The 22,147-nt window shown below is 47.2% G+C and overlaps 3 protein-coding genes and 1 non-coding gene across 4 annotated transcripts; 1 reads left to right on the plus strand and 3 right to left on the minus strand.

Moving 5' to 3' along the window:
• The first annotated feature begins 921 nt into the window (after positions 1 to 921).
• On the plus strand, positions 922 to 6,076 carry AstA (allatostatin A). Its single transcript, XM_017249451.3, has 3 exons — positions 922 to 1,152; positions 4,745 to 5,188; positions 5,246 to 6,076. The coding sequence occupies exons 2-3, from the start codon at positions 4,795 to 4,797 to the stop codon at positions 5,314 to 5,316; spliced, it is 465 nt and encodes a 154-aa protein (XP_017104940.1). The 5' UTR covers positions 922 to 1,152; positions 4,745 to 4,794; the 3' UTR covers positions 5,317 to 6,076.
• A 21-nt stretch (positions 6,077 to 6,097) lies between these two features.
• asp (abnormal spindle) lies at positions 6,098 to 13,068 on the minus strand. Its single transcript, XM_017249450.3, has 6 exons — positions 12,804 to 13,068; positions 12,558 to 12,734; positions 12,274 to 12,486; positions 7,264 to 12,190; positions 6,871 to 7,172; positions 6,098 to 6,588 (listed from the first exon to the last, which is right to left on the minus strand). Exons 1-6 carry the CDS (start codon positions 12,816 to 12,818, stop codon positions 6,310 to 6,312), a joined length of 5,913 nt encoding a protein of 1,970 aa, XP_017104939.2. The 5' UTR covers positions 12,819 to 13,068; the 3' UTR covers positions 6,098 to 6,309.
• A 254-nt stretch (positions 13,069 to 13,322) lies between these two features.
• Positions 13,323 to 18,394, minus strand: tld (tolloid). The gene is made up of 8 exons (XM_017249557.3): positions 18,288 to 18,394; positions 16,781 to 17,558; positions 16,649 to 16,722; positions 16,229 to 16,579; positions 15,350 to 16,173; positions 15,022 to 15,283; positions 14,392 to 14,960; positions 13,323 to 14,331 (listed from the first exon to the last, which is right to left on the minus strand). The coding sequence occupies exons 2-8, from the start codon at positions 16,952 to 16,954 to the stop codon at positions 13,373 to 13,375; spliced, it is 3,213 nt and encodes a 1,070-aa protein (XP_017105046.2). The 5' UTR covers positions 16,955 to 17,558; positions 18,288 to 18,394; the 3' UTR covers positions 13,323 to 13,372.
• Positions 18,395 to 18,958: 564 nt separating this feature from the next.
• TRNAK-CUU (transfer RNA lysine (anticodon CUU)) lies at positions 18,959 to 19,031 on the minus strand. The gene has a single exon. It is a non-coding gene; the product is annotated as a tRNA-Lys (tRNA).
• Between the last annotated feature and the right edge of the window lie 3,116 nt (positions 19,032 to 22,147).

A 22,147-nucleotide genomic window follows, 5' to 3' on the forward strand; every position in this document is an offset into this window, starting at 1 on the left:
ACATCAAATACTCTAAGATACATAAAAAGTCAGGACTTTACAAGGATGTTTATATAAAAATAGCTTAAATCAAATTTTGCCATGCCAGGATGCCTGGAGAGGGCATGCCAAGAAAAACATTATCGACAAAATGTCATGGATCGGAAAACATTTGTATAATTTTCAAAGGAAGCGCAGCCTCAGTGGACTAATGTGGCAGTCGGACAAATGTGAACTTGTTATGCACCCCGACCCCGTGGCGAGATTGTGGAAAAAGCTGACATTCCGCATAAAATTCCTTGGCGCTTTGCTTTTGAAATGTTACAGATAAAGGAGAGGCAAATCGACGGAAGAAGGGGTTCTGGGGCTTACATATCATTTGAGTTGTCAGTGGATTTGCGGAAGAGCCACAAAGCCGGTCTGAAGCCGGCTCGGGGCAAGTGTCCCGTCTTTGACTAATGCGCGCTCAGCCCGCTAACAACTTGCCATTCCAAATGAGAAATAGTTTCAGACCCACCAGCTCCGTAGGTGCTTTGGCCTCCTAATGCAATGTCGCATTCATCATACGCTCCGTTGTTTTGCATACGAGCGCCGCCGTCTCTGCCCTCCAGTTGCAGATTCGACCTCACCTTCTCAAAAGCCTTAAGTTACACGAGCTTCAGTGCACCATCCTGACGTCTTGGTTGCCGAAGTCGCAGCACGGCCACTTGTTACATCCTTGGCGGCAAGGACCACGCAATTTGACCCACCTCTGCCTCCTGCACCACAGCCACTACCCCTCGTCCGTGTTGAGAATCTGCGCGAAAACTCACCACACATTGTCGTCACTTTCTGCTGTCGTGTGGGTGTTTCGTTGATAAGGGCGCGCAAAAACCAGCAACAACAACAAAAAGAGGAGCCGACGCCGCCGCCTGGCTCATATAAGAGGCCGCGCTCCGGCGGATGCGGATTCAAAACATAACCGACATTTGATCTGTCAACGTGCAACAGCAGCAACTTGAATTTCTTAGCCATCTTTTTGCCGCGAATCGTTTATGTATTTGAGTTTCAACGGTCATTGAAAAGAAGTGCGTTTCTGATAAGGATTCAGTCCTAATTGATCCTGAACCGGTTGAACCTTGTTCTCAGTGAATTTTCACGGTTGAAATTTCCCAGCGGTACTTGGAACTTGCTGTAAGTTTAAATAAATACAGTCAAAAAATAATATTTTTGAAAACACAAAAATTTTTGGTGTGTGGATGATTTTTTAAAGATACTGTTGTACATTCATCCAACTTTAGACCTATCGAGGATTAAAAGATTAACTAAATAATTAAGGAATAAAATAATTCAGTTTCAAACTCACATAATCTAAAATTGAAAGTAACATTTGCTTTTATTTTTGAAGTTGCACGAAAAAATTTATAGAAAAGGCTAAACGCCTTATTTTTAGTTCTTTAAACGAGTACTTATTTCATTAGAAATATACAAAAAATTGAAATGGATCGAATTTTATTTTAAAAATTAATTTTTTTAATTTTTTTTTTTGCCAAAACATTAATTTTTAGTAACTTAAACCATTATCCCCTCATAAGCTCATAATAATGTTAGTTATTTACTCACCTTAGTGAACACTATAAGTTTTATATTTTTTTTTTAATTTTTCTTTAGTTGTTTTCGGATTATTTCGGTTTATAAATTTATTTGGCAGCTATTTTAAATTTACTTAGATGCCGATAAGGTAACCCGCAGTCGCCCCAAAGTACGTGCCCCAAAAAGTATGCAAGCAAAATAAAATGGCAATTTGTACTCGTATTTGATCTAACAGAGACCCAAATTCAATTCACTTTGAATCGCTTAGCACGAAGGCATAACCAAATTCGATTGTACAAAATGCCTGGAGCTCCAATTGACATATGGCAACAACAAGTGTTCCTTGATCCTGGGGCAGGATAAATCGCTCGATTTCCTTGCAAGACAAAAGACAAGCCTCAATCAAATTGTAATTAAATAAATAACAACACGCCCAAGAGCGAGGGATAACAAGAAAGAGAGCAGAAAAAATGGCATCACACACACATGCTAGAAACAAAAACCCAAAAGCCAAGGCAAAATATTAAATAAACAAATCGGAGGACAATTGTTGATTGATGTTGGGGCAAGTTTTGGGATGGGCCGGAGGAGGACGTGAGTTTGTAGATGATGTTGTGCCTCGGGTCAGTCGCAGTGTTTATTCGCAAAATTGATACCCAAACGATATGTGGCCACGTCAAATTAAAGAAAAACAAGCAACCAGGGGCAGCAACAATAGGGAACAAGGGTCAGCCGGTTCGACAGGAAACGGGCCAAAGGAAAGGGAGCGGACAGAGCAATGAGATGCTGGCTTTTTATTAGCTTCTCCCTTGCCTAACCGCCATAAATTGGTGCAAAGAAGTTAGCCACTTCATTACCTGAACGTAACTTAATTAAGGAGCTTAGAGGGTTGCGACAGGACTGGACGCCCTCGGCGGTGCTTTCAATTTAAAAAAGCAGCTGCGAACAAATTGCTAGTACTTCAATTGCAAGCAGCACGTTGTTTGCCCATTTGGTGGTTTAACCTTTAAGAATCGGCCCAGTCTTTGGATTTTGAGTCACCTGGGGCTAGCTGAGGGATCTCCGTCTGTCGTAATTTGCCACATCAGCTGAAATTGCTTGGCGCTTCTTGCCAAAGACTGGGAAAATTTGCTTATATCCTTTTTATATTTTTTTGGCCTTCGATGCCACAGCCAACCAATGCCTCGCTTCTCATCTTGGCCGACCAGGAAAGTTTTCAAACTTAATTAGAACGCCGTCGCGGGCGCTCCTTTGAATTTCCGTTGCATTTTGTGTGGCGGTCAAAGCTAATCGCCGCTGCGGATATGAGAAAAGCCGGAGCCCAGCAGGCCAAAGAGTTATGGGCCAAAGCGTAAATTCATAAGCAGATAATGTCTGAATCTCATTTGCGCACAAGGGCGCCGCGTACGACAAACAAGATTTTATGGCACGAATGGAAATAATAGTGAAAGGTGTTGACACTTTTCACAAAACTTGTCCAACCCCCCCTCAGATTTACGATTGGTTCTCGACATTGCTGCTGTCCCTGCAGAGGTTGTTGTTCTAGACGCCGTGTTGCGGTTGATAAAGTCTAACAAATGTGACGATTTTCCGCCTATTATCTCGTGGCCGTAGCCTGTGCCAGCGCAGAGCAGTCATTGCTTTTATTGTCCTGCGTGGAAAATGCACAGCTGCCTGCCATGCCGCTGCCATTGTAAATCAAATACGGGGGTCGACCCCGGCCCGTCCCATCTGTCCTTGGCTGTTGCCTCACTCCTGCGGTAGCTGGGGCTGAACCTGTTGCATGATTTGTGCCCCTGTTGCACATGCACTGTCTGAATTTATGAAGGCACACGGTGCGTATGCGCAATATTTTCAGCGCAGACTAACCCCAAATGTAGGCTTCATTAATCGAGGACCGAATTGTTTGCACATCATTATGGGTGGCAGCAGGCCATCGATGACGGAATTAAGTCAAAGGCAGAGGCTGCTCCAAGCCACTAGCCTAATGGAAAATGGCTAGAAAAGTTAATTTGCCTAACCAAACAACAAGCGGCTGGATGCCTTGGCAGTGAAGAGACTTTAAGGCGCCTACGTGCTCCGCCTGCCGCGCAGTTAGAACACCCAGACAGCCGTCGGAAATGCAACCGTAGGTATGCAAATACCGAAACCAGGATGGAGGACACCTTCGCCGGCTATTGTCTGCTGCCTTCGTCGGTGCACTTTCAATTGAATGGCAGTGACACCGCGCAGAAGTGTCATGACAGCGCCACAAAACGCTGATGGCACTGTCACTACTCCCATTCCGCTAATGGAATGCGCAGAATGACTGCTTAAAGCTGAACCCATTCCCAGTCAGTTGTGGCTTGAGTTTTTGGAAAATTGTGGCCGCTAATTGCGGAATTGGGGTGGGAATTAAGCCACTCAGCAAACAGGTCGACAACTCCTCTTCGCGGATCAAATTTAACTTTTACGAGCCGGGCAGTTACCGCTCCTGCAAGGCCAGCAGAAAACCCAACGTCGCGTCTGCTGCAACGCGGCCCAAGACATTCCGCATGGCCGAAGCAAGCGGCGCCAACTTCTGCCACATTTTTGGGCGTCCTGCAGGCCATTTTTATTTGCTCCCCATATTTGCTCCGCTGCCTGTTTGTTTGCCGTTGCCTGGCTGTCAACGCGCCGACATTTGTTTGTCGTTGACATATTTTGTGTTTGGGTGAAATTCCTGGTCGATTGTTTGTTTCTTTATTCTGCATAAAATTTCGTACAGGATGGCAGAAATGGGTTTGCGTCTGTGGGCAGTAGGGTGATTCGATTTATGTAAATAAGAAGATCTAAAATTTTAAATTACTTTTACAAAATTATACTATTTCATCTTTTTAGAATACATACATAAGAATTTAGTTTAAACCTAATTAAGAGCTTCTAAAGATTTATTTTTGTATTAAAATGAAACCATAACTGCTTAAAAATGTATATTAAAACAGTATAAAATATCGAAGACACAGACATTTTTTCTTGAGTATATCCCTTCAAAAATAGACCCTGTGGTATGTTGTTGTATGCTTATATTGAGCCACCCTCACATAAAAGTGTCTATGTTTGGATGTGGCAGCCACAGAGTATGCAACGCTCTCGACACACTGGGCAGAATGGGCAATGAATGTTTAAAATTCTATTCGTCGCCTGCTCACTTTGTCTTCGCTCACTTTTGCAGCAACGGCAGTCAGACGTGTCCCATATTCCTGCCACACCTCCAGCATCACAATGAACTCCCTTCACGCCCACATCTTGCTGCTGGCCGTGTGCTGTGCCGGCTACATCGCCTGCTCCCCGGTCATTGGCCAAGATCAACGCAGTCCGGCTTCCGGCGACGCCGACGCCGAGGTCATGATGGCCGCCGATGATATGCCCGACAACAATGGCGACAACATAGACAAGCGGATGGAGCGGTATGCTTTTGGGCTGGGCAGACGGGCCTATATGTACACGAACGGGGGAGCGGGCATGAAGCGGCTGCCGGTTTACAACTTCGGATTGGGCAAGCGCTCGCGTCCGTACTCCTTTGGCCTGGGCAAGAGGAGCGACTACGACTACGAGCAGGAAAACGAAGTGGACTACCGGGTGCCGCCGGCGAACTACTTTGCCGCCGAGCGTGGAGGTGAGTAGCGCTTGCCATTAATCCCAGATGCCCTTTTATTTACTCCCCGAGTTACAGTGCGACCTGGCCGGCAGAACAAGCGAACGACGCGTCCGCAACCCTTCAACTTTGGTCTAGGCCGACGTTAAGTTACCCAGGGCTAGGGGCTTGAGTGGCGCACCTACCCGAATCCAGCCGTGCGACACTCGGCAACGAGCCCAGCCATATATAATAATCAAAAAGTACTGCAAAAAGCTCTCAGACACTTGCAAATCTCCGCCAAAGTAGGATCACCTTCAGAAAATCTAAATGTTTTTAATCCAACCGAATTCTTCGCACGCTCTTCGCCCCCGAAAATAGTTGTAATAAATCGCTAAAGCCAAATGTATTTATATTTAGTTTATAATATTTCGATTGAGGCGTACGACGGCAGCAATTATTAGTTTAAACTGCAATATAAAATTGCAAAAAAATGGATAAAAAAAGTATTATGAATAAATGACAGATTGTGAATGAAAACGGCGTGTGCAATTATCAAGGAAGAAGTACATGAAATGCTATACGAATTATTATACCTATATATGCATATTTAATCCAGTTTACAGTAACACATATATGTATGTACATTTTAAAGGGGCATTACTTACTAAAGACACACGGATATATACGATTCATACTTGGGGCACTCTCTCGCAGGAAAGGAGCGACACGAGAGGCGTTCGTTGCAGCCGCAATCGGAGGATCACGAATATTGGGTAACTTGCATACTAATATCGGTGTTACTAAGTGTTTAAACAAAGTGATTAATACTTTAAATATCTATGATTACGAAAATGTAATTGTTTTGTGAATATATGCCTAAATACCCGAATAAATATAGGCGCAGCCAAACTGTGCAAGCAAAACATTTGAGATTTGTGTTCAATTTATTCTTCAGTTCAGTTGTCGATTTACATAAAAACAATAATAGGAGTTCAGAGGACGTACATACTGCCTTATATCTAACACCGCGATGATAGCTTAGCTTACTCAATGTTCAGTTAGTGTTCCTAGAGAACCAATCGACTCAACAAATTTGCTTAACATTGGACTAACACAACACAGAAACGTTGCAAACACTTAACATAGAAAAGAATCTAATCCTAGAACATGTCGATCTGAAGCTTGCAGAGAATGGTGTCGAAGGCGAAAACGGAGGATATAAACGTGTAGGGGCTGAAGCGGATGATGCCAAAGTCCGGCTCCAGGCTGGGCAACGCGCGCTGCGAGAAATTCGGCATCGGTTGCGTCTGGTACCGGCCCGTGGGGACGGGAGGATGCTTGCGGGCATTCTGCTTCATTTTCTCCTTGCGGGCCACCAGCTTCTTGGTTTCGCGCACCATGTAGATGGCCTCCGTGTTGGTCATGTAGTCGTGGATGATCTGCAAGGCAGGAAAAACAGTACAGATAACATTATAGCTCAGGCCCTGACTTGGGTTCTTACAATTTTGAAAAATACATTTGTGATTTTTTTATGAAACATAAATTTAATTTCACACAAACACAATTTACACACGAAGAACAACAATGAATTTTTTTTAGTTCGGTCATGTAGTTATTTCCGCATCCGAAACACCTCTTCGAAAACTTGAAATGCAACCAACCTTTTGGAGACACGTTACGGAGGCGGAAATAAGAACAAGACGAGTTTTTTGAGTAGTCACCTTTCGCTTCTTGGGACAATGGGCGAAGACCCAGATGAGGGTGCAGAGGGTGTTGAATATTTCGCTGTCCTTGTCGCACCAGCGCAGCAGCATCTGGGCAATGGTAACCAGACCGCCCTCCTGGAATGTGTTTACGGTGGTGCTGTTGTAGCGGGCCAAGTTAAGGATAATGCGGCTGCACCGCTCGATCAACTGCTTGTCCACCTCCGAGCGAATAGCTTGGGCCATGATTCCATAGCAGAACGTCGACATGAACTCCGAGCACCACATCAGCAGGTGAGGCACAGTGCGGGATAAACGATCTAAAGGAGGATTAAACGGGAGGGAATTAGTAAAGCCATGGGATTAACGGTTCTGCAAGGATCTAAAGGACTAATAAATGCGAGCACTCACCCAAACGGTTTAGCACAGCCAAAGCATCCGAAGCAATAAAGCGTCCTCGCAGCAATCGCACCGCTTCCTGCACCTTGCAGCGCACAGAGTTGACAACAGTGGCCTCTGTCCTCAGCTGGACAATACGGCGTCTGATGGCCACGAGGCCCTGATGCCGCTGGCGCTTTCGGATGACATAGCCTCGCCAGTAGCGCTGTATCACCTTCGCCGCGCACTTTTGCCGGATCAGATCCTTCATCTCGGGAGTCATGAGGGCGTGGAACCGCTTGCGTGCTAAGAAGCCTCGAACTCGCGATTGGAATTCCGCAACGCTGCGAATCAATAAAAGGAAATGCGCCCGCTGCTCTATCATCATCTGCTTTCCGCGGAATTTTTGCTGCAAATGGATGGTGATGTTGCGGAGTTTTAGGAATGCCTGCCGATACTTCAGCATGCATCGAGTCGCACGAAATCTTCGCTGCACCGTGATCACCAACGACTTAAGCTTTTGGAATTCTTTTCGCGCCTTCAGCATTTCCTGACGGGCACGGAACCGACGCTGCAGTACTATGGCCGCCCTCCGTTCCAGCTCGAATTGTCTGCGTTGCTTTCGCATCTGCAGGGTGGCTCGGATAAATTGCTGCATCAGTCGCACCTTGGCGATGGTGGTAAGAAAGATCTGTCGCTGACGACGGGCGGCAACAGTTGCCCTCCACTTTCGTTGGATGCTCAGAGAGCTGGCTCGCATCCTGCGGTACCCGCATCTTAGTTGTCTCATCTCGCGCAAACTGCGCCACCACTGCTGCAGGCGAATAACTGCTTCTCGCTGCTCTTGGTACACTTTCATCTGTTTCCTCGTTTGAAGTTTTCCACGATACCGTCGCTGCATTTTAATGATCATTTCCCGTTGGATTCGATACAGCTCCCGATGCTTGCGCATCCCAACGTTGGCACGGTAGCGTCTTTGAATGGTGATAGCCGCCTGCCTAAGGCTTGCATAAGAGTTCCTCTGCTGTATCATGGCTAAACGAGCCCGGTAGCGACGCTGCAGTGTGATTGCTGCCTGACGCTGATCCAGGAAACGGGTTCTCTGCAGCTTCATTAGGAGATATCCTCGCCAGTGCATTTGCAGGCAGGTGACTGCAGCTAAGGTGCCCCGATATTTTGCCCGCAAGAATCTCATGGCCTTTTCGGCATGGAATCGTCTTTGAAGCTTTACAGTACATTCGCGTAACTTGAGGAATCTTTGTCGCTCTTCTCGCATTTTAAGAAGGGCTCTTCGACGTTGCTGAATGACCAGAGTCGCTTTCTTTAATCCAACGAATTCCTCACTTCGCTTCTTCATTTCGAGTTTAGCGCGGTACTTGGCTTGAATAAAAACTGCAGTGGACCTAAGTCTTAGATAACTCTGTCGCTGACGGCGCGTTTCCAAAGTGGCTTTCCAACGCCGCTGGACGTGGATGATGCATTGTCGTGCTTTGAGGTACGCCCGGCGATCCTTATGCATCTCACGGAGCAAGCGATAGCGCCTCTGAATAACCCTAGCGGCCTCTCGCAGCTGGTGGTACTTTTTCATTTCCTGGCGCATTTGCAAGGTGGCTCTCAGACGCCGTTGGATGCGAACGACACTGATTTTGGTAGCCTGGTACATGCTTCGGTCCGATCTCATCTGGATAGTAGCTCGCCGAATACTCTGAATCTTTTTTACACAGGTGCGAAGTCGCAAAAAATCCGCTCTTTGCTTCCTCATCAAGGTCAGAGCCCTCCAACGTTGCTGCACGTTCGCAGCTGCTTTTCTTAAGTCCAGGAAAGACTTACGCTGCTTCTGCATGATCCACTTGCCTCGCATTCTGTTTTGAACAAAAACGATGAGTTCGCGCTGGCGCAGATACTTCTTCCGCTGCAACTTTCCCAACCAATAAGCGCGCCAATGCATCTGAATGAAACTGGCTGCGGCCTGCTGCTTCTGGGAACGTTGAAGCTTTGCAGTGGCCGCCGCAGCAAGCAGCTTCTTGGCGAAGAGACGACGCCGCCAGATGCGCTGAAGGAAAACAGCTGCCTGGCGCATCTCCAGGAACCTTTGGCGCACCTGCTTCCCCAGCTGCTGCGCTCGCCACCAGCGTTGAATTGTGATAATGCTATGGTAGCTGAGGTAAAGCTGCTTCTGGGCCAGATAACGCCTAGTGTACTTTTGCAGGACGATAGCAGCTGCCGTGCGCTCTGCCTTGAAAAACTTGGCATACTTGCGCATCTGGTGGCCGCGGAATACGGCCTGTATAGTGGTGGCTGCTCTGTGGCGGCGCATAAGTTCCTTTTCGCGGATGCGACGTTGAATGACAACATGCAGCCAACGCTTGCGCCACCATTTCTGGAGAACAGATGCGGCCGCATGGAATTTGGGGGAGCGGAATTTGTATATGATTTGCCAGAGCAGCGAAAGCGTCTTTTCTCGGTGGCCATCAACAATATCAGGAGCAGCTATATCGCCCCCCAAATGAAAGTTGGCTTCGTTGAGGGCTCCCAAAGCCAGCTTTACATTAAAAATACGTTGAAGCCGGGATATGGCCGGAACTCTCAACTGCTTGGTTAGGTCGTCCCGCAAAAGGATGACCTCCATTACACGGGTCAGACGAACGCCGTCCCTTAAGTCAACAGCCAAGTTGTTGAAGGCGTAGTCAAATTCGTCCAGAAAGGTCTGCTTATGCTGGAGCACGTATCCCAGGCGTCGCATTTCCCGAGTGATGTCCCCGATGTTGGCAAGCAGCTCCGAGGCAAATCGCAGCAGAATGTCCTTGGTTTCCTTGTGCGGCGATTTCTTCACAAAGAGGCAAGGGTTATGCTTAACGATGCGCTTCTGTTTAGCCTGGTCCAAGAAGAGCAACAAAAATAGAATTTTTTGCAGCGTATGCTTCTTAATTGTCTCCGCATACTCCTCTGTGAGAGTGTAGGCCTTGCTGTAACGTTGCTCCTCCAGCTTGTTGCGGAACAAGCGATTCAGAATAAAGGTACTGAGCCCCACAATATCCCTGTTCGACTGCATCAGGATCTTCTCGCCGAAGACAACTTCCAGTCCGAGGCGCAGCCATAGCGGATTGAAACAAAGCAGCAATTCGAGGATTGTACGCTGCATCACCACATCCAAGTGCAAGTTACGATCGCTTCGGATGCGCAAAGCCTGCTTGTTGACATAGACGGCTACCTTGGAGCATGGCAGACGCATCTGTTCGCTAAAGAACAGCTCAACCGCAGCTTTGCGAAGAGTTTCCAGACGGTATTTAGTAAGATAATTCATAGATTGCTCCTCCTTTGTGGGGGCCACCACAAGCTCCTTATTTCGCACCTCGTTAAATAGCTTTCCCACGTCGATTTTGCTATTGGAATCGGCATCTAGGTCGGCTGGTATGGAAACCAAGGCGTTCAGCCACTTCTTAAAGTCTGCCTGGTGGCGATCCACTGCCTGCTCGTCTAGGTACATCGTGGAGGCTAAGAAAGGGTCCGCCGTGGTAGTGGCAGCAAAGGGGTCGGGGTTGATGTACGTTTGCATGTACAACTCAGAATCGTAGAGTTTTACAGGAGCTGTGAACGATGTGTTTTTAGTTTTCCGAGGAGTTGCAGTTTTCTTCAACAACGACATGGTTTGCGCCAACTTAAACTTTTTCGGTTGCGTGTGGGTCCACGCATGAGTTCCACCACTTCGAGCAGAAGCATTTGCTGGTGCTGGACTTCTACGCGAAGAAATATCCTCCACTCGTTGCTTTTTGGGAGGAGATATTGCCATAGTGTCGTTCCGGTGCAGAGATTCTGTGCTGGGGGCATCGGAAAAACTCAACTCGTGGGAACGTCGCTTGTGAGGATTGAAATTGGCTTGCTTCTCTTTGCTCGGGCTTCCTTTTTTGGACTTGCGCCCCACTTCGTGGAGATTAAAACGACTAGACTGAGCCAAGATTTCATTTTGGTTGAAATGAAAATCGTGCTGTCCTACCAAACTTGTTTCGCTGCTCGAGGAGCTGTTCAGGCACTTGGGTTTCACCTGGGGATGCTGGTCCTGATAGTAGCGGTTTTGCTCGATGGAGCGGATTTGCTGCATCTCATTTAGATTTGGCATAGATCCCTGGATTGCGATCTTGGTTTGGGGCGAGAGCAGAGACAAATCCTTCATGGACTCTGAATATTTACGCAATGGAGAGCCCACCATTTTGATGTCTCTCTTCAGATCCTGGATAGGGCCTTTCGACGCCTCTCTAGGTGGGCAGGAGACCTCTTCCTCGTGAATGCACTCCAAAGCTCGTGCGTGAGTGGCATGGACAATGGTTGTGGTTTTGTTTAACACCATTCCAGAGGGAGTCTGCATCAGCAACTCGGATCGGGAGCAGTCCAAAGTGTCTACAGATATATTCATGGTCTCGGAATGTTTCACGTCAAAAGTTTTATTAGAGACGGTGACTATTTGGTCCTCCAGTTCGTCGGGACTGAGGCGACGCGGTCGCATCTCGCTCACGTTTAACTTGGTGCCGTCTTTCAGGTTGGGCGTGGGCCATGCTGCTAGGTTGTCGGGCCTAATAGCATCTGGTGCTACTCCCCGCGTTTCCGTAAGCGGGGTAAACTTAAGATTATCAATTACGTTGAGCAGGTTTCCTGGAGTCATAGGGCTGAGATTTTCTTTGAGGCTTCTTGGTTGAGGTGAGATGAAAGCAGGTTCTTCTGCCGGTGGGTTATAGACATTCTTCTCCATTAGAGGAGCAGGAACTGGATGAGGGGCTATACTGGCACGGCTTGGCCGTGAGGAGGTACTGCTGGAACGCCAGCCCTGCTTAGAAGTAGCTGCCGCCGAGGATAGGCGCTTCTTTTGCTGCACAGCAGCTGCGGCAACGGATTTCATGCTTTTTGCTGCGCCCGTTGGCGATTTCAGTTGCAGGGTCTTGCCCACGGTGGGAAATTTGCGCGGGTTCTTCAGGTAGACAGAAAATAAAACAAAGACATGCAAAGGAGGGTAAGTGAAGTGCAAGGGACAACCCCTAAAACTGAACTTACCTTGACGGGCTGGTTGCTCTTAGACTTGAGGATGATCATAACATCCTTGCGGAAATTCCTGTCGTCGATCAACTGCAGGGTCTCCTTGCAGGCCACCTCTAGGAGTGGATTCCACACCAGCTCCATGGAAACTTCCTCGCGGGCGGGCACAGTGTTCTCCATCCACTCAATGCTGAGGTTGTGCTCCTCGCGGACTCCCTTCGTGACCTTGACCTGCGCAAATATGGATCAAATATACTTAAGTTGCCAGGCAGCGCTTGGTATCACCAGTGTGATCTACTGACCTCAATGTCATCGTCGCTAGGGTTGATGACGCGGACGATACGCCTGGCTGTCTTGGTCACCGGCACATCCTCGAACTGCACAATCGCCTTGGCCGAAAACGGCGCCATTACCACCACCGCGGGCTCGCGTCCTTCCACCCGCTTCTTTTGCTTCTGACGCGACGGCGTCACCGTGATCTACAAGCACAATTCGCATTGCAAGTAAACGAATTAGTTTTTGGATGTGAAATAGCTGTAAACACTAACCTCGAATGCGCTCATTGCAAGACTCAACAAAAAACGCTTGCTCTAAGTTAAAACAGACACTAACTGATGACGCCCGAGAGCCATCAACACGGGGACTAACACTTAACACAATTAACGGAGCGCGTTCAGCAAATTAGCGCCTCGTCGTTAAATTTAAAATGATTGTTGATAAAATTTGAAATGAAGCCCGCTTTCAAAAAGATGCCGTCTGCTATCGATTGTTCAAAAATAGTGAGGGTACTCTGTTTTTCTGATAACTTCAGTGCTGTACAAAATATCACTCTTACTTCAGTGTTGTAAAATCTCATATTGAAATGTCAGAACCGTTTCCCTGTGAGTGGTTAGCGCTATATATAAATTTTAAATAAAGGCTAGGTGTTTTCGGATTTTTTTGCGACATTAAAGAAAAAAGGTTTCTAAAAATTCTTTAACCGTTCCACGCAATTGTAAAGAATATTCTTTTCCTTTTGGTTAGTATAGAATTAAAAATTATGTTGAATACCTTTTTTGCAGTTTTTTTTTATTCACAGACTATTTACAAATTTCAACAATAAAACTTAAACACATTCCTACATTAGCCTGCTGGGCGGCAGGATGTGGGCTCGCGGCAGGTCGCTTGCAGTTTCCGAGGAGTACATGCTCTTGAGGTAGCCCGGGAAGGGTGTGACTGCTTCAAAATCCTCTCCAGCGGAATCCTCAGGAGGATCAACAGCCATGAATGAAATGGCAAAACCTCTGAGGGAGTTGCTTTCGTCAGTCTGGAACCGAAGAAGAAGTGTGTCCGAATTGGAAATGATTATGGGCGGCTTGTGCTTGCCACAAAATCTACCATGTATGGTGTTCATAGAGTAACCCTCCTCGGTGACCTCCAGGAAGTCATAGTCACACCTTTCCGAGTATTCAATCTCAAAATGTAGAAAACGTATTTTGACGCTGCTCTCCGGATCCGCTTGGATTCGCCAATCGCAGTACATGTTTCGTTTATAGGGTCGACTTCCGTAACGCGGATGCGAATAGAAGGTCTGTGAATGGTTAGTGGCCCTGAGATAGCCACCGCACTCCGAAACAAAGGTGGCCTTGAATCCCTTTCTCTGTAATCCCGCATCTGTGGCCAAGACCATGAACATCTCATTGCTGGAAGCAATTACTCCGTAAGGTTCCCGACCACCACAGTAGATTCCCAGAGTAGAGCTGTTTTCCGATTTCCCATCATAGATGGCCACATAATCATAGATGCACTCCTGGTGACTCTCCACAGCAAAGTCATGAAAAGTCAATTGAATGCGATGACCCAGAACAGTTTGGAAGTGCCAGTAGCAGTATATATTCCGGGGATAGTCTTCGGGGTAGTTTGGACTCTGCAGCACACCGTACGAACTAGTAATCTCAAACTTGCAACGCGTCTCCGTACAGTTGTGGCCATTTTCGGCTAGACTGTAGCCGTTCCGGCAGCTGCACTGGTAGGATCCGAAGGTATTCTTGCACCTGTGCTGGCAGCCTCCGTTATTTATAGCACATTCATCTACATCTGTGTGAGAAATGTTATTCTTTATTAGACTACAAAAGTACAAGAAAAGATGTACCATACCTATCACAAACTTGGCGACGAATCCACTTCTTTGCACCGTTCTGTCCGAGTAGAATTCCAGACGCAGAACACTCTGCTCGGAATTTACCACCGGAGGAAGATTGTTTCCACAGTAAATACCAATCCTTTTTAGCCGATTATCCTTAAGCTTGGAGTAGATAACGAGATAGTCGTAGTTGCACTTTGTGTATTGAAACCTTGTGCCCTCCAAGTCAAAGTGGGTGAAGTTCAAGAAGACGGCATGATTCGGCGGAGCCACCACCTCCCACACACATTGCTTGGCGTTGGGATAGGGATCTGGGTAGGATGGCGAGAACAGCGAGCCATTGGAATTGGTGGCATCAACGACTCCACCGCAAGCGTTTTCGCAAGTTTTCCCATTTGCTTGGAGCTCGTATCCAGCGTGACAGCCGCACTGGTAACTGCCCAATGTATTGATGCATACGTGCTGGCATCCGTGGTCCGTGAACTTGCACTCGTCCACGTCCAGCATGAGGGCGGCAGAGAAGCCCAATTTCTGCACGGAGCCATCCGAAACGAACCGGATGTACATCTGATTGGTGCGAGTTCTGGAGATTATAAACATTATTAAAGGAAGGCTACAGAATTAATTTTTAATATTAAACTTACTTTATATTCGGCGGGATCTTATCACCACAGAAGCGACCTATCAACCGGGAATCACTTCGGTTACCATCTCGAATCTCCACAAAGTCATAGGTGCAGGTGTCGTGTTTCTCCAGCTCGAAGCTCTGGAACTTGAGTGCTACCTGGTAGTTTTCAGGAGCAGATATTTTCCATATGCACTCCTTATCGGGCATGTAGTCCAGAGGATAGTTCGGTGAGTCTATAGACTGATCTCTGGTCAGCTTTATCTCTCCTCCGCAGACCACTGAAATTGAAGAACAAATTGGTGTTGATGGGAAATTCTTTTGTGACAAAAGGCCCAACAACTTACCCTCAAACCTGGCCTTGAACCCCCTGTAACCTTTGGCCGCATTCCGGTTCACGTAGTTGATGAGCATGCGACTCGTCTGGGTGGCGATGACCTCTTTGCTCGCGTTCCCACAGAGACGACGCACTAACGGCGAACGATGCCAGTAGCCGTCCCTGATCTCCAGGTAATCCTGCGAACAATCCTCGGAGCTCAGCAGATGCAGCTGCTGGATATGAAGCAGGACCCGTTCCCCATTGGTGGCGGTTATCCGCCATTCGCAATTGGCCATAGAGGCATCAAAGTCAGTAACTCCGTCGGAGGCTTCCCCTTCGCCACCGCCACTCCCTTCGAATTCGCTGAGCACTCCGTTGGCGGAGTACATGAAGTGAGGGCTCACTATGTGGCCAGAATTCTGTTGGTAAGTGCGGCCACAGCTGGCGCATTTGTACAGCAAGTTGGCCTGTACTATGTCGCCGCGACTTAGACGCCTTCGCTGACCCAGCTCCACATGCGTTCCAGGTGGTATTCCAATGGGAGTAATCGTGTCCAGATATGAGCTTTTCGAAAACGAGTTCTTGGCGTAGTGCATAATAGAGTTGTAATCGTAGGGCAACAGGGGCAGGTCCACCTCTTCCGGGGACAATACATCGAAGTTGTACTCCTGGCCGCGCATTATGTTGGCCTTGTTTATGATAATGTGCTTATCCCGGTCGCCGCGAGCATGCTCGTGATGAAAGCCGATGGTATGCCCCAGCTCGTGGATAATTATACCGAATTTCTCGCAATTTCGTCCTATGGAAATGGGCTGGCGACCATTGCCATTCTTTCCCAGAAACGAACAGCATCTAATAGTGACACTGTAAGTTATCATTTTTAAAGGCTTATTTTAACCAAACTTACCCACAATTCTTGACCGTAAAGTATATATAGTTGGCATGGAGCTTGGCATCCCTCTCCACAAACTTAATGCAGGTGAAGTTCTCCCAGTGGCGCATGGCCTGCTTGAAGAGCGCCTTGTGGGCGCCGCTGAAGATGCTATCGATTTCGTACGGGATAACCCCATAGTCCCAGGTGCGCTCCTTCCGCACAGTTACAGCCCTCCGGTGCCGGTGCTGGACGGGCTCAGGACTGGGTAAGTAACTGGGTTGCAGGACATCTACAGCGTCATCTGTCCAGAGCAAAGGCGGTGGTGGTAATCTCAATCGCGACCTGGCTTTGATTCGCAACTTATGAGGCTGTTTCCGGCGTCTTCTAAACAGGGTAAGTCAGTAGGCTTTTAGCTTTATTCCGCTGTTTCCGGTTATATCGCCTCAAACTTACCCAAATGATTGTCTGGCTCTGGTTCTCTCCGGCAGTTTCCAGTGATAGGTATCCTTCACATCCTGATCTGGCACCTGTTGGGACAATGGCGGCTTAAATCTGAAGACTCGGTCACATGATACGGTTACTCACCTGCACGGCATCCAGCATGCCATAGAAGTCCTCTGGGTGTTCTTTGAAGTCGAAATCACACTCGCTATCCTCCACCTGGCTAAGTCTCATAGTATCAGCCAAGTCCAGTAGAAAAACTGGGATCACAAGGAATACAACTAATTTGGCTTTCATTTTCAATGGCATTTCGCACATTTTCGCTAATTTCTGGAATTTAATTCTAGGGGCTCGTTCCTCGGTCACCGAAGTTGCTTTGGCCAATTCAAAGTTCTAACTGAGAGCTCGTGGCCCGCGAATGCCGAAATATATCTCTCATATTTGTAAAGGAATATTTCAGGTAGGTAACAGTCCAGCATCGTGCCATCAGCACCAGAGTCTCGACTGTCCTCTCGAGTGTCCGTTTGTCCGCGTGTCGTTCGCAGGGACACATACTTAGAGCGAACGAGACAACGACAAACAAGACCCCGTTTCATTGGCGTTTCGGGCTGACTATCCATTGTATGCCTGTTTCAGTTTGCATTCAATGGGTTTTGATTTGGGTATCCCTGCACCTTGACATTGCCTCTGTTTTCGCGACCGTGGCTCCGTTCCATGTTTCTGCTGCCTACCTGGGGCACTGGCCTGGCTCAGGGGCATTTGTTGCCGCGTCGAGGATCAGGTGTTGGGCCTGGACGGAGATCCCTTTTAGGGCAGGTCATTAATGGACCCTGGCGATCATAAATTCCCCGCATGAACGAAACATTTCGTGGTAATTCCAGTACCTCCAGTAAATGAACTCAATAGGCCTGGCGCTTTTATGCTGGAAAGGTGAAAATGATAATTTAAATGGTATGAACTGTAACCCCTACTCTTCCTTTATGGAGGAGGATAATACTAATAATATTTTTTATAATATCAAATATTACACAGGTTATTCAATAAAATGTTAAATAGCTAAAATGTTAATAAAGTGCAACGGATAGGGCACAAGGGCACAGCTTTAGCTCCACAATAATACCCACACCCTGAGCACATTTTTCTTCGACTTGTTTGACTCGTAAATAGTTTAATACAAATTTATTTTACAATATTTAAATGAAATTTGTAGCAATTAGGCATCTAACGACGGCTTTATTGCAATATGAGCCTTTTTCACATCTGTGCCTTAAGCTATCATAAAAATTCTGGTAGCTGGCAGTGACATTAAAGACAAACGAGTTATAAAATCGAAAGAAGCCCAGCAGATGGCAAAGGACAATGGTGTGCTGGAAGTAGGTGTAGCAATTAAAGGAAGTCGATTTAATGGTTACGAGCAGGTGTTAAAATCGCCAGGTAAAAGTTCACACTGCACTATTGATTGCCATCAATTAACTTCAAGTCGAGGATGGCCGGCAGGCAGTAGGCTTGGGAAGAATGGTAGCGTTGATGCCTCCTAAAAGGCAGGCGAATACATTTGAAACCTTTTTAAAATACTTGAAGAAGCTATTTTTCATCAGTGATCCGACCCGCATGAGCTACACTGATCCTACCCATTCCCGCAGAAACTCACCTGTTTGACCCAATTGCGCCCATCTAAGAGTTTTCTCCAATTAAGCCACTGCAGCTGTTGCAGCTAATGAAGAGAAGGACTTTGTTCCAAACCCAATACGCTTCAATCTTAATCTGTAACAAAATTAATGATTGGTGGTTTTAAAGGAAAAGTTGTCGTAGGAATAAGGTAAGTATGTAAGTTAACTGAAGTTAACCCAGCAGCGGCAATGTCCGATTATTTAAGAGCTCGCTCTGGCCAAACTGCTGACATAGCGTCTGGCCGGAAGCCCATGCATAGCGGCAAGCACTGCACATTTGCGTGGCCGCTATGAAATACTTTTTGTTAGCTTTAAGTTTCAGTTTGTGTCAGAGTCTCATACAATAAAGAGCATAAAACCAATCTCCGGCACTGCCGTTAATTTGTAAATTCATTTGTTGAATTGGTCACCGCGCCTCAAGGGCCGTGACAACGGGGCAAGTGCTCCCATCATAACTTCTGTTACAGGAAGGATCCCCCCCGGCAACCGCCAGGGATCTCAACCACTGCCTATAAGGAGTGGCAACACCCCCCCTGCAACCGCAAGGGGAAATCATCTTACAAATATCTCCGGCGTCTGCAGCATCATCGACTGCAGCGAGGGATAACTAACTACCATTATATTTACCTACCAATCAATTTATATTTACTGGCGCCCAACGTGGGGCACGAACCCACGACCCTGAGATTAAGAGTCTCATGCTCTACCGACTGAGGTAGCCGGGCATGCAGTGTGGCACTTTGTTGTTTTTGTTGTTTTTTTTTCTTCTCTGTTTGCATAAGCGGCGGCTCAGTCCCCGCGCACCCCTCACCTTGTCTCTGCTTGGCAAGGCAACAGCGCAGTTCGACGAGCTCGCACACATAACTGAAGCGGCGGCTCAGCCCCCGCGAAACCCCCACAAGCCCAAATGTCTCTATAGACATGCAATTCGAGCATGCATTAATTCTTTTGGGCGATATTATGGGTACAGCTCCACATGAGCAGCCCTTTTCACCTCTAAAGGAGTATAAGACAATTCCCCAGCGACTCTGAGTCCGAGGCCGCAAATATGGCATTCAGCATGGAACAAATGACGGCCACTATACAGGCGGCCGTTAACCATGCCTTTCGGGAAGCCAATACTGAAAGCCAGCGTAGACAGAATGAGCTACGTCTAGCTATACAAAAACTGGCCGAACGGGTCGACGCAACACAAATCGCTCCCGCCCAAGCGGAAGCTCCCCAAATTAAAGCCTATAAACCTATAGAAATTAGGGACGACGTCAAATGTGACGAGCCCCTAGATGCCGTCAACTGCCTGCCCGAATTTACGGGAGCACAGGACGCATACGTCTCCTGGAGACAAGCGGCAGTAGCCGCATACTATATTTTCAGGAATTATGTAAATAGCTCGCGCCATTATCAGGCAGTTATTATTATTAGGAATAAAATAAGGGGCCCTGCCGATGCCGTACTGTCTTCGTTTGGCACTGTACTAAATTTCGACGCGATTATAAATCGACTCGACTTTACGTACAGTGATAAGCGTCAGATTCACGTTATCGAGCAAGAAATGGGTACTCTCAGGCAGGGAAATCTATCCCTCCTGCAATACTACGACGAGGTCGAGAAAAAACTCACCTTGCTCACCAACAAAGCTACCATGTCGTACGAAGCCTCGGCGGCAAAAGTTTTGTGTGACAAATTCCGGGATGACGCACTCCGAGTATTTATCTCGGGGCTTAAGCGCAGCCTCACGGATGTTCTTTTCTCGGCAAAGCCGAAAGATATGCCTTCAGCTCTCGCTTTGGCACAAGAAGTGGAATCTAACCACGAGAGGTACTCCTTCGCGGCTTCATTTGCTAAAAGCCAGGAGGACAAAGACAAAAATCCGTACTGCGCCAAACAACGCAAGGCGCAGATACACTCTGCTCCACGCAGTGCAAATACCCATGAACCCATGGACATCGACCCATCGCGGTCCAAGTTTCTTAATCCATCTCAGGCCCCGTCATACCAAAACAGGGAGCCAACCGTGTCCGATCGATCGGGCCTACACAACAAGCAGAAAGTTAACCACGTCGCGCAGAGCGCAGGCGGAACCGGGGAGAAATATACAGCCGCAGCTTCAAGCACGGCTCAGAAAATTGACGACGACGTTATTCAAGATTATGATTCGGACGTCATTAATTTTTTAAGGGAATATCCCTGCTACACGTCGGCAAACGACAAGAGGCCAGCCGACCCGGTTCAAACGGAATCGAATGACCCGCAATACGCGATACAGAATACGATTAAACACGCCCAGAATAAGTTCCGCGACAGGAGAAATGCTTCCCGGCAAAACAGGGTTTTCGAAGTTGGCGAAAAGATCCTAGTGTAGTCTAGCAGGCGACTGAGCAACAAACCGTCACCTTTGAAGCGGACATGGGGACCACAGTCCTCATTAAGGGGAGGGTGGTCCACAAAGACAACCTTAGGTAGGCCGAGCGTGACTCAACTATCGCCCGCCTAATAATTTTTCATTCTTTTTTATTGTCTTTTTCCTAGCCACTTGGCATAAGCTTTCGCTTCCATTATAACTTTAATCATGCTTTAATGGTGGGCTACCCAGTTTCTATTGAATTCACAACACATCCAAATCACAGGTTTTCAACCATAACCTTGATTTTCCTTTTGGCCACAACTTCGGCACGCGTCACGGACTATTCCAAAGCCAAATACATTCCCATCGTTGATGGGCGAATCCTGATATGGGAGGAATTTGCCTTTGTAAAGCACTCAGCAAATCTCTCGGAATATAGGCGCGTCATCGAAGAGACTAATGGGATGACCGTCATGTTCCCGCAATCCCACATGCAGAAACTCCTGGTTGTTGACGTCGCCCACCTACGCGACATGCTCGACTCTTTGAGCGTCAACCATAGAGTAGCAAGAAGTTTAGACTTCTTAGGGACTGCGCTAAAGGTGGTGGCAGGAACGCCGGACGCAGAAGATTTTGAAAAAATTAAATTTAATCAATTCCAATTAGCAAATGCAAACAATAGGCAGATTAATATTAACAACAAAGTACAAATTCAAATCAATAAAATTTCCGCTACCGTCAACCAACTTTTCTGAGGTCAACAAAAAAGTCCCAAATTGATACTGGGCACCTATTCGAGATGCTTTTAACTCGAAATAGGATGATAGCAATGGAGCTACAGGGTTTGATGCTAGCAGTGGCACTTGCCAAAGTTAATATTGTTAGCCCCAGCATACTAGATCATGCAGACCTGGAAGGTGTGTGGATGGAAGAGCCCACCGAGACCGCGATTAGGGATGTTTTGTCCGTATCGTCCGTTAAGATCTTACAGTCCGATAACATATTACATTTTATCATTAAGTTTCCAAAGATAAAGTCGGCCTGCAGCAAGATTACCGTTTTCCCAGTGTCACATCACGACACCATGCTCAGGCTGGAAGATAACGTCATTGCCGAATGCAACAGCGAGATCCACACCGTGGAAAAGTGCTCCCCGACATCAGGAGCTACATTTTGCCGATTGGCTCGTAAAAGATCATGCGCCCAAGAGTTTCACGCTGGAGGCACGGCGCATTGCGAGACCCAGCAAAGCGATTTACACCCCATCACTTATGTTGATGAAGGAATAGTAATTGTGAATGATCGCTCGGCACACGTGTGTGTGGACAATGGCACCTGTGCCCATATAAAAGGCACATATCTCATCACATTTGAGAAGAGTGCCATGGTCAACGAAACCCGATTGGTCAATCATGACACAGCCCAGAAGAGGGCTCCAGGAGTGGCCAGCTCACCTTCCCTGAACATCACCATGGAACGTGACGTTCTCAGCCTTCC

The sequence above is a fragment of the Drosophila bipectinata genome, chromosome 3R (assembly GCF_030179905.1).
Source record: "Drosophila bipectinata strain 14024-0381.07 chromosome 3R, DbipHiC1v2, whole genome shotgun sequence".
In the NCBI taxonomy this organism is placed as follows: Eukaryota; Metazoa; Arthropoda; class Insecta; order Diptera; family Drosophilidae; genus Drosophila; species Drosophila bipectinata.